Raw genomic sequence first — 12,008 nt, 5'->3', positions numbered from 1 at the left:
GCTTAATATTTTGATATGATGATTGGTACTTGAGATAGAATTTGTATTGTCGGCTGGAACTTGAATTTGGATTGATAATCCCAGGTTACTACCACGGAACCTTAGAACATAGAAACAGGAGTATATTGATATTGAAATTTACACCTGAAGGAAAAAAAGTATTGAAAATGGGGATAGAATCCAAAAATCTTCCATCCTTAGGCTGATTCTAGTGTTTTACTCTAGAAGTTTAGTAATATAATATTGTATCAATTATTTTTCATTTGCTAACATCAAATAGTTCATTATTTGTTTTTTCACCCCAACTAAATACCTCCTCCTAATATTGAAAGTGATGTAGCTTGCATTGATATAGGTGTTGCAGGACAATCTGCATTAAAAAGCTACATTTATAGGCGTTTGTGATGCTTTTTTTCTTTCGATTATTGTTTCATCTTTTGTAAAATGAGCGAATATCAATATAGGTGACACCCTGTTGTTTTGACTATTGTTTTATATTTGTTTTACAATAATGTATTCTTAATTTGTTTCTAGTCTTTTCTACGTTATTTACCCTTTTAAAACAATTTATAGCATGTTTATACTTAATTATCGTAAACTAAAGCAATTTTCTATTATCAGTGATATATTAATCTTCATAACATGTTTTTCTTTTAAAATTTAAATTTAAATCTTCTTAAAATAATATTTAATATTGCTCTTACTTGATTTGACAAAATCTTCTCACAAGGATGTTTTTTCGTGAACTTCTCGATGAACATGGGAAAGTATATTTATAAAAATACTTCGATGCTTAAGTTAATGACATAGAAGTATATATGAATCAGAATATAAGTTGGATTAAGAGTTGATTTTCTTGAATTTTGATAATCCTCTTTAATAGAGATAAAATTGAATGATAAAATCTCAATTTTATTTCCAAGACAATGTAAATAGGAGAAATATAATTTCATCTTATCTTAATTAAATATACCAAATCTTCTAAAACTAAATAATCTACTTGACCGACTATCGAATACCAAGGCTTATCATAAGTAATAGAAATATTAATCCTCAATTTATAATTTGTTACAGATTTGTACATATAGAAGCCCAAGTTAAGAAGTAAAGTAGTGTTTTACATATTTTTTTTTCTTGATAAGTACAAATTGAATAAGAAGTAAAGTAGTGCTTTACATATTTTTTTTTCTTGATAAGTACAAATTGAAAACAAATAGTAAGATATTTATCATAAATCATGCACATGCTCGACATGTAATTTGGAAAACAAATAACAAAATATTAAATATTTGAAATTCATGAACGTAAATGTTGGGAGATAAATTTTAGTACATCTCAACACATTTTTCGGACATAAATTTAGCAACAAAATAATAATTACAACAAGATATACTCCTTTATCTTGGTCAACTCAATAAAAGACCTAAAAAAATTTCATGGGCCAGGCCCAACAAAGATGTAACGCACACGAACCTTTCCTTACCCGAAAAACAAAAATAATTGTCCCCTTGAAATTTGGAAATTTGCAATGGCAGTGGAAATTGAAAATGGAGGGAAAGCAAACCCTAATTCATTGCACCAATATAAAATTAAATAAAAAGAAGAAAAAAAAAGACATTCCAGTTTACTACTGTTTTGAAAAAAAAGACGCACACCAACCTTTCCTAATTCACACTGCACACTTCATTTCTGAACAAAAAAAATAAAAATTATTCCTGTTTTAGTGCTTCTTTCTTATCCATGGCGAGTCTGCTTCGGAACGCTAACACATCCCTCCTCAAACGTTCTCTCTTCCACTCCGACCTTCTAACGGTGATGCATTACATGCTTTATATTTTCATTTTTTTTAAAGAATATACCCTTTTTTAAATGAAAATTGTTTTTTTTTGGATTGGTGCGTGAATGAATGATGATGATTTTTTTTTTGTACCCTTTTGGTTGCAGCGCTTTTGCTTTAAACCGGGAGTGTTGGGCACGTCTCAAGTTTTAAGCTTTTCAACTCGTAAGGGTTTTTTCAAAGTGTCATTTTTCTTTTATTTTCTAACATAACTGTCTGTTGGAACCACCAATATTTGTTCATTTAGTTGTGTTGACTGTTGAATTAGTAGATAGTTGTTGCTGTGAACCAAACAGGAGCAGAAAAATGTGCATTTTTTTTATTGTTTATTGCATGATTTTGTGCATTTTAGTCATAGTAAGCACAGTTACTGGCTTAGGGGTTGCTGCTTTTTTCATCGTGCAAGATTTTTGTTTTTACTGTTTTTTTTTTGTTGCTTTTTTTAGAGTTTGTGCTGATTTTAAGTTGATGATGTTTTTAATTTTTTATACTCTTGAAGGTAAAAGGAGGTCTAAATCAGATGGAAGTGACTCAGGTGAAGAGAACATGTCTAAGAAAGATATGGCATTACAACAAGCTATTGATCAAATCACATCTGCATATGGAAAGGGATCTATCATGTGGCTTGGTCGTTCCATGGCACCAAAAAATGTACCTGTGGTGTCTACTGGTTCTTTTGCTCTGGATATAGCACTTGGGGTTGGAGGTCTTCCAAAGGCAAGTCTTTGTCTTCTGTTGTACCTGAACCGATTTGAACTCTCTCTCTCTCTCTCTCTCTTAAATATATTGAATAAGTGCTCTTGCTGATGACAAGGTTCTTGTTTGGTTTGGGGTGGGTGGGTTAATTTGTTAATTTTCCATACATATTTCTTTTGTGTATTTGCCAATTACAATTACACAATTTTATCTGTTCTTTTTGAAAATATTAATGTATGTTTCAGTTTATAAGGCCATTATCTCTTGTTAATGTTCTTAACAGATTGTTTGGGTTTCAATAGTTACTTTGCAAAGTATGTTTCTGGTCATGAGATGTGGTTTCAATAGTTTAGTTTTTGTATATTGTGAAAAAGCAATGAGAGAAACAATCTTATGTTTCGTCATGATAGAACCTGCAGATTGCAGATTGGCATGTGAGGAATTGGATCATTTGATGGATTTGAGCCCAAAGAAGCCTGTAGTTTGGAGACTTTATTCTAGAAGAAAGTGGGGCCAGGGGAGAATTAGTTAGTGACATGGCAGTTGGTACCACATTTGGGGGAATTCTGTCAGAATATTGGATTTAGGAAGATAGTGAGAGAAGGAGGGAGTCATTGGGGATACGGTATTGCATGGTTAGGAGAGTTTCTCCATGGACGAGCTATAGGCTCTTGTTTACTGTTTTTCCTTGTCTGTAAGAGCTGTATCAGCTCCGTTTCCTATTTCAAACAGTTAGACTGAAAATTTTCTATTATTTCATTATGCAACTGCTTTATTCTGATCATTATATGTAAGTTAACTGTGATGTCTGTAGGGGCGTGTTGTGGAAATATTTGGTCCAGAGGCTTCTGGGAAAACAACTCTTGCTTTGCATATGATTGCGGAAGCACAAAAGCTAGGAGGTTATCTTTATATCCAATTTTTGATTTTTGGAGTGATAATTGAAATGTCTATTGCTTTTGTTTGTATTAGATTTACAATTTACATTCAACTTAAGTAAATATGACCACAACAGTAATTTAGTGATCATTTGTAGGCTGTTACAATTGTTTTAATAATTTTTCCATTTTCTTTTGTGTGGCTGAAGTAATACTTTGGATGGATGCTTTTTGTTTTCTTATTGTTATGATTTTTTAATAAATGTCTAAATCATTTTCTAAAACACTTATTATTTGGAAGTGGAAACTTGGTGTTTTAATCCATGCATTGCAAGGGTTCTTATTTTTATCAATCCCTACTTCAATGAGCCAATTTTGATAAACTTTTCGACAAACATTAATAGGAGAAAAAATAAAAGGAATCAAGGACCTATAATGAATCAATTTTTTTTCGCACAAGTTAAAATCAATTTATTTACCTTAATTTTTTCAGAAGTTCTATCATTAACTTCTATGTAAGCACCTATAAACTTAAGAGAGATTGGCATTCTATTCTCTTAAAAGTCTTAACAATAGGATTTTACAATTAAAAAACTCTTATAAGTTAGAGGGTAATCCTACACCAATAATTTGTAGGTGCTTCCAGATTTTCAGTTGGATAAACAGGGTTGAATCCTAACCTCCCCAATTGTCATACTTTTTAATAAAGATAGAAGAGTTTGTTTGTATAATTTAAATTTTACAGAAAAGTTATCTTTGGGGGCTATGTTAATTTTGGCTTATATTCCCATAAGTTTAATGATAACAAGAAGGATGTATATTTTTGGTACTGTTTAACTTCTTAATAGTATATCTGTTAATTAATTTGTTTGTATCATGCAGGCTACTGTGCCTTTGTTGATGCTGAGCATGCACTTGATAAGACACTTGCAGAGTCAATTGGTGTAGATACTAAGAACTTGCTTCTCTCACAACCCGATTGTGGTGAACAAGCACTTAGCCTTGTGGATACCTTAATCCGGAGTGGTTCAGTTGATGCAATTGTTGTTGATAGTGTAAGTATGGAACTCTGCATGTTTTGTTTTTATTAATACTTATGTGTGTGATTGTTGATTGTCTCTCCATGTGCACATGGTGTGAAAGTATTAATTCACCCTATTAAATGCTTTAAATCATGGTAGTTGAATCAGGATTCTAATCGTGAATCAGAAGGCTCATTTTCTAAATCGTGAATCGAAAGATTCACGATCAATAACAAAACATAGCATATGCAACTAACAAAAACATATTAAAGCACATATTCATGATCAATAACTAAACAAACGTAACTCTAGGAGCCATAGTTTTGTTAAGTCTGAGTTTGTAAAGCCTTTATTTTAGTAGAATAGAAATGAAAGCAATTAAATAGCTATATAAAGTACATGTATTAAATGAGTGAGCAACAAATAAATATTGGAGTAATCAAATAGGATAAGTTCAGAAGTGTTCTTCCAATTCATTTTCATTTAATAATTTAAGCTTGATATGGTTTTTGAATGTTTTCATGAGAATTGGTGAAAGAATACTAAAATAAGAATCCTTGAATGTTGTGAATCATAAGATGCAAGATTCACATGATTCATTCATGTATTGTAAGATACAAAGTCTTTTAAGATTCATCTTAGGATACATATTGGTAGATAGTTGAATTGTATCGAATCGTAAGATTCTGATAACTATCTTTAAATTACTTAAAAAAGTAAATATTGAATGACTTTTGTCATGTGTCAGTATGTATGTATATAATGAAATAATCCTAATGTAAGTTACGTACTTGGAGATCTTTGTTCTGCCTGTATTGTGCAGCAAATAATGTGTTTGATTGCAGGTTCTTGGGAGCCTGAAATATGTGATGTGGATACTGTTCCGGAAATGACACATTTTTTAGCATAGACAGCCTAATTTTAGTTGTTAAAATATTTTACTATATATATATATATATATATATATATATATATATATTTCACTGGTATGATGAGGGAAGCAGCCCAAAAAAATCTCTATAGAAGCTTCCTAGTTGGAAAGAAGAAGGAACCTATCAATATATTGCAATATGCTGATGATACTGTTTTTGTGGGTGAGGTTGCTTGGGAGAATGTCTATGCTGTAAAGGCCCTACTTAGAGGCTTTGAACTGGCTTCTGGTTTAAAGATTAATTTTGCTAAAAGTCAATTTGGGATCATAGGAGGTGGAGTTACCTGGGGTTTGGAAGCAGCTCATACCCTGAATTGTAGACAAATGGATTATCCTTTTCACTATTTAGGCATCCCTATTGGTGCCAATCCTTCTAGCCAGCTGGTGTGGGAGCCTCTCATTACTAAATTCAAATCTAAATTATCCAAATGGGCCCAGAAAGATATATCCATGGGGGGGAAGGTTACACTTATCAACTCTGTCCTGAATGCTCTTCCAATTTACCTTCTATCCTTTTTCAAGATTCCTCAAAGGCTAGTCCAAAGACTAATAACCTTACAAAGGAATTTTCTGTGGGGAGGAGACAATGTTCATAACAAAATTCCTTGGGTGAAATGGGCTGATGTTTGTCTGCCCAAGATTGATGGGGGTCTGGGAATAAAGGATATTTCGAAATTCAATGTAGCTTTGATGGGTAGATGGATATGGGCCTTTGCATCTGGTCAGTAGCAGCTTTGGGTAAGAGTTTTAAACTCTAAATATGGTGGTTGGTCAGAATTCCAGCATGATACAGACAAGAGGGGATATTCCCATTGGTGGAGGAACCTTAGAAAGTTATACCATCAGTCGGATCCCAATATTTTCAAATATAATTTGACTTGGAAGGTTGGGTGTGGGGAAAGAATCAAATTCTGGACAGACAAGTGGCTAGGGGAAGACTACACTCTTGAACAGAAATATAATCAGCCTTTTCTGATTAGTAGACAGCAAAAATCTCTCATCTCAAACATGGGTGATTTTAATCATGATAGTTGGGGGTGGGACCTCAGGTGGAGGAGGAATTTATTTGATCATGAAAGTGATTTAGCTGTGCAGTTTATGGAGGAAATCTGTTCTATTCCTATTCAGAGGCATATTAAAGACTCTATGCTGTGGTTGGCTGAACCCCATGGTCAATACACTACTAAATCAGCTTACAGTCTATGCACTAACCCCAGCACAATAAGTTCAGATGGGAAGATCTATAAGACCATTTGGAAGCTGAAAATCCCCCCTCGGGCAGTGGTTTTCTGTTGGAGGCTTCTTAAAAATAGACTCCCCACCAAGGACAATCTTCTAAGAAGAAATATCATTATCCAGGAAGATAACTGCCCTTTGTGTGGAAGTGTACAGGAGGATGTGGGTCACTTATTTTTCAATTGTAATCTGACAAAAGGTTTGTGGTGGGAAGCTATGAGTTGGATCTGGGTAGTAGGTCCCCTTCCAATCACCCCTAAGTGCCACTTTATTCAATTCTGTGAAGGCTTTGGGGAACCTGTGAATCATACTACAAGGTGTGGGTGGTGGATTGCCTTAACTAGCTCTATATGGCAGCATAGGAACCAACTGATTTTCCAAGGAAAACCTTTTGATCCCTATAAAGTCATGGATAATGCTATCTTTTTAGTTTTGTCCTGGCTAAAGGCTAAAGAAAAAGATTTCAATATCAGCTTCAACCATTGGTCTTCCAATATATCGAATTCCTTTGGATAGTTTGTCTGGGCTTTCATACTCTTGTTATACTAGGGTGGGCTGTTATTTGGAGGGCAGCACTTAGGTGCCTTGTAATCTCTATTTCTGGTACCACTGGTACTGGTTTGCCTATTAATAATATATATATATATGTATATGTATTATATAAACGTTTTTAGCTTTGATATGTTCTGGAACTTGAGATGATTTCATTGATATCTTGTTTTACTGGGTTAATGTTCTTAACTTACATAAGTTGTGTTAGTGTCTTCAACTTTTTGCTATGTTTCCATTTATAGGTAGCTGCTCTTGTTCCTAAAGGCGAGCTTGATGGGGAGATGGGTGATGCTCACATGGCAATGCAGGCTAGGTTGATGAGCCAGGCTCTTCGGAAATTGTGCCACTCCTTGTCACTTTCACAGTGTATATTAGTTTTTATAAACCAGGTATCAGCTACAGTTTCATTTGTCTGTCATCATGTTTTTCCTATGACAATTTGTGAATATTTATTTATTTAAGTAGAGCAATTTAACATGCATAACAAATTTATGTTTGGGTTGGGCTAGTCTGATGTGTACTAATTCCATCTTGGTCCATGACTATATTTTCTGGACCTTCTGTGCCAGAGTGGTTCACTTTCCATTCAGTGATTGAGGTTGGGCTTGGTTAGTGTCTGACAGCCAATGTGTTGTTAGGTTTGTTATTGTGAGTTTGCTGTTGTAATTTGTATATGTTTTATAAACTGGATTGTTATGGTGTAATTAAATGCTTGTTCCCTTTCTAGCTTTGTTTTGCTGGTGTTTTTTCCTATTTAATGTCATTTTGCCAAGCTACATTTCACTCTTTTTCCTAATAAATTGAAGGTTAAATGATGTATTTGGTCCTTTAGCTTATTTTTTTTTAGTTCAGTTTGGTCCTTTATCTTTTAAAAATTTCAATTTGGTCTTCTATCTTATTTTTTTGGTTCAGTTTAGTCCTTCATCTTTATAAAAAGTTTATTTGATCCGTTATCTTTTTTTTTTTTGTTTTAGTTTGATCCTTTAACTAATTTTTTTTGTTCAATTTGGTCCTTCAATCCATCTAAGACTGACTTCATTAATCATTTAAAAATGAACTTATTTAGTTCAGTTTTCTCCCCTTCCCCTCCACTTGATTTTTAACAAAAAAATTTCATTCTTAAATAAATGATTAACGACGTTAATCTTAAATGAATCGAAGGACTAAATTGACCAAAAAAAAGATAAATGACCAAAATAAAATTTTTAAAAAATAAAGGGCTAAACTGAACCCAAAAAAAAAAGCTAAAGGACCAAATTGAACTTTTTAAAAGATAAAAGACCAAACTGAACAAAAAAAAAGATAAAGGATCTAATTGAATTTTTTAAAAGATAAAGGGCTAAACTGAACCAAAAAAAGATAAAGGACCAAATAGGTCATTTGGCCTAAATTGAATCATGTGATACTGGTCTATTTGGGCTGATGTATTGGTGTGCCAGTTTCCTTTTGCTAGTTAACCAAATTTGTAAACTTGTAGAGTTGAGCTTGCTCTGCGAGGTCTGCATGATTGTGCTTGATTGAGATAGTTGTTTGATCCTAGGGAATGTTCTTGACATATATGTTATTAAATTTTACGGTGGTTTATATATTGTGTAAGAATGTATTTTACCGTGGTTTATATATTGTGTAAGAATATATATGTATCTTTTCTTTGTGATACAAGTATTTTGTTGAAATTTCTTGAGACTTGAGAGAAATGTTTATCTTTTAATTATGAGATTTCTTGTGTATGCTTCTCCAGGTGAGGTCAAAAATTTCTACTTTTGGGGGATATGGTGGGCCCACTGAAGTTACTTGTGGTGGTAATGCACTGAAGTTTTATGCTTCTGTGCGGCTAAATATCAAAAGAATTGGGTTTGTCAAGAAGGGTGAAGAGGTACAAATCATCTTTAAATTCTTCTCTTTGCATCCTGCATTACTATTGCCATGCCTGTTCAAATAGGATGGTTTCAAATAAACTTGAGTAAATATGTGAACTCTTCTCTTCCCAATGTATCGTACCTATATAATTGTACAAGTACTCTAACAACAGTTAGATTGAAGGATCTTTATTATTTGTTCCTTGGATGCTAGATTGTTCTAATGCTGACCCCCAAACTAGTTTTCTTACACTTAAGGGCCTGTTTGGACTTTGGGTAAACTTCTCCAGAAACACTTCTAGTAGAAGAAAATAAGAAGAAAAAATGAAATGAGCTTCTTCATAAGCTAATTTGTAGAAGCTCTCTCATATAGCTTTTCAAATAGATTTTTTTTAACATACGCATAAGCTAATTATAGCTTGGGGAGAATTTCATTTCATTTTTTTCTTATTTTCTTCTCTAGAAATGATTTTGGAATAGATTATCCAAACAGGCCCTTAATCTTTTGTATGTGGTCTCTGCTTGTGTAATATTTCACAGCTGCAGGTCTTACTGTTGCTTTGAACTCGTTAAGGTCTAATATATGGTACGAGTAATATCCTTTATGGCATTTTATTATTATGCAGACTTTAGGAAGTCAGGTTCTTGTCAAGGTTGTGAAGAACAAGCATGCCCCTCCATTTAAAACTGCACAGTTTGAGATTGAGTTCGGCAAGGGTATAAGTAGAGAAGCGGAGATCATAGAGTTGAGCGTAAAATACAAAATCATAAAGAAGAGTGGTTCATTTTTTGAATATAATGGCCGGAATTTCCATGGCAAGGATGCTCTAAAGAGATTCCTGGCGGAGAGTGATGGAGTACAAGAATTAGCAACAATGCTCAGGGAGAAGATTCTTAATGCTGAGCCAGAACTGGAGCAAGAGGAGCAGGAGATGATTGGAGATGTTATGGAACTAATGGAAAAAACGCTTGATTCCACTGATGAAGCAGCTTCTCGTGCTCCTGCCCCTGTTGCTGCAGAAGCTTAAATTTGCAAATAACCTCAAAATATGGGGTGGTCTAATCTCCCTGCTTCAAAAATGTACCCTACTCAAAAGGGCCCTCACAGATGAAGGAGGATCTAAAAGGTAAAAACAACGGATTCCTTATCCTTCCTAGTTTTGAACACTTTTCCTCCTTGAGAGCATGAGGCACATTACCTTTGTAAATTGAAATTTTTGGTCATTTTATGCGAGCCGTGAGTTATGGCGTCTAAGTTTTGTGACTGGAAGGCAAAGGCCTTCTGATGAGGAAGGAATCAAGGGCCCTAGGCTGATCAATATTTAAGTCATTGCTGATTGCTTAGAAGGATGCTAATCTTCACTTTGTATAATTGTCTGTGTATATGTATTCCTTGCAGTAAGATTTTGCATGCATTTATGCCTCCAGCTATTCAAAATTATTAGATGAAGATCTGTCAGATCATCTTATATCAGTAAATTAGACTTATTTATGTCTTAATTATTAGCTTTAACAAAAGTGATTTGATTATTACACCAAATTAGTTCATCAGCAGATCTACTGTGCTGAAAAATCAATTTGTTAATGTAACAACAAATCACTGCATTTTGAAAAGCCAAGAGTGCGTCATTTGTGTTTGTGTGCATCAGTGAAGCATAAAAAGAATGTGGTTTAACTGAGGATGTATATTCATAATCTAACAAATTCACGTGACATTATGACATAAACAATAAACATTTCCCATTATGTAATTATTTGTTGTTTCTACTTTCTACATTGTTACATTAAATGTACGAAATAATTTTCGATTAGTGTTCGAATTTGTGTTGGAATTTTGAAATCATTCGTGTGGCGTCAAAGAAAAATCCGCAAACATAAGGAAAAAAAAGTTCCGTGTTAGCATGACATTATAAATTCAAAGAAACGCTACCTAAGATGTAAAATGTGAATTAATTAAAGGATTTGGATCAATTTCTAATGTTGAATAAAGCATAACTTGACTTGTCATTTTTTTTTATTGACAAATAAAATTTTATTGAAAGCCAATTTCAAGAACAAGCTGTGCCCGAAATAGACAAAAATGTTTTTATTAAGCTACCTACCAAAATTTTATTAATAGCATACAACTTTTTTGACTTGTCATTGGGTAGGTCTGGGTTGAAAGATATAAATCCGAGAACCGAATTATAATTGGTTTGATTTGTATTTGAAGTAAAAAAATCCAATTACCCAACCAATTTACTTGGTTTGGTTTGAATTATTTGGGTTTATTAAACCAATCTAATTTGATAAACACCCGTACTGTTTATGTGTCTAGCGGAGGGTCACATGGTCTCCGTGATATCCAATAATTCATGAGGTGCCATGCCAATATGTGACTTTCAATTTTTTTTTGAGTTCTAAAATGAGTGCTATTTATGTGTCCTAGTATGAATTTTAGGAATTGACACAACGATATTAAATTTTGAAGGGATGCATAGCAATAAAAAAGTTCACTCTTTTTCAGGGAAAAATATTCAATCCAAAATAATTTGTAATTGCATATATGCAAAATGAATAATAACACTTTAAAATTGCAACAGTAGAAATTCAATAAAAATATAACATGAATTATTGTCATCGCCTACAGATACTTGGACCTAAATTAATTTATTATGACCAAGTTGTCAAGAATTATACAATGAACAAAAATATTGTACCCATAGGGGTAGATCACCCTTGACCAGGCTGGAAGTCAAAGGCTAGGGGCATGGCCCAATACCACTTCAATGTAACTAGGCATCTTGAGTAGGGTTGATATCTCCAAGACAAGTAAACCACCCTTCGGATAAGGCCGGATACCCCCTAGGTCATGGCCGAATACCTTCGTATTTGATACATATCCCTCGGCCTAGTCAATCACCATCAAAATGTCATTAGCAAGTAATCATGAATTAGCATTTTTATTAATCTTAAAGGTAATACCCATAAATATACGTATAAATATACATATATAAA

At 33.4% G+C, this 12,008-nt stretch overlaps 1 protein-coding gene across 2 annotated transcripts; it reads left to right on the top strand.

The window, feature by feature from the left end:
• Positions 1-1,583: 1,583 nt before the first annotated feature.
• Positions 1,584-10,511, top strand: LOC114386722 (DNA repair protein recA homolog 3, mitochondrial-like). Of its 2 annotated transcripts, XM_028346760.1 has the most exons (8): positions 1,584-1,812; positions 1,945-2,002; positions 2,337-2,554; positions 3,348-3,435; positions 4,294-4,466; positions 7,395-7,541; positions 8,894-9,028; positions 9,638-10,511. In XM_028346760.1, the coding sequence occupies exons 1-8, from the start codon at positions 1,741-1,743 to the stop codon at positions 10,037-10,039; spliced, it is 1,293 nt and encodes a 430-aa protein (XP_028202561.1). In that variant the 5' UTR covers positions 1,584-1,740; the 3' UTR covers positions 10,040-10,511. The 2 variants fall into 2 exon arrangements, with proteins under 2 accessions (XP_028202561.1, XP_028202562.1); XM_028346761.1 differs by lacking the exon at positions 1,945-2,002 and having other exon boundaries at positions 1,586-1,812.
• Positions 10,512-12,008: the final 1,497 nt, after the last annotated feature.

The sequence above is a fragment of the Glycine soja genome, chromosome 15 (genome assembly GCF_004193775.1).
Source record: "Glycine soja cultivar W05 chromosome 15, ASM419377v2, whole genome shotgun sequence".
In the NCBI taxonomy this organism is placed as follows: domain Eukaryota; kingdom Viridiplantae; phylum Streptophyta; class Magnoliopsida; order Fabales; family Fabaceae; genus Glycine; species Glycine soja.
Note: the sequence above shows the minus strand (reverse complement) of the source record. Positions and strands in the feature narration are given on the sequence as shown.

Excerpts from the sequence above, each read along its gene's own strand:
- LOC114386722 (XM_028346760.1), top strand. The coding sequence starts at position 1,741 with ATGGCGAGTCTGCTTCGGAACGCTAACACATCCCTCCTCAAACGTTCT. Across the intron at positions 1,813-1,944 it reads TCCACTCCGACCTTCTAACG|CGCTTTTGCTTTAAACCGGG; the intron begins GTGATGCATTAC and ends TTTTGGTTGCAG. Across the intron at positions 2,555-3,347 it reads GGGTTGGAGGTCTTCCAAAG|GGGCGTGTTGTGGAAATATT; the intron begins GCAAGTCTTTGT and ends TGATGTCTGTAG.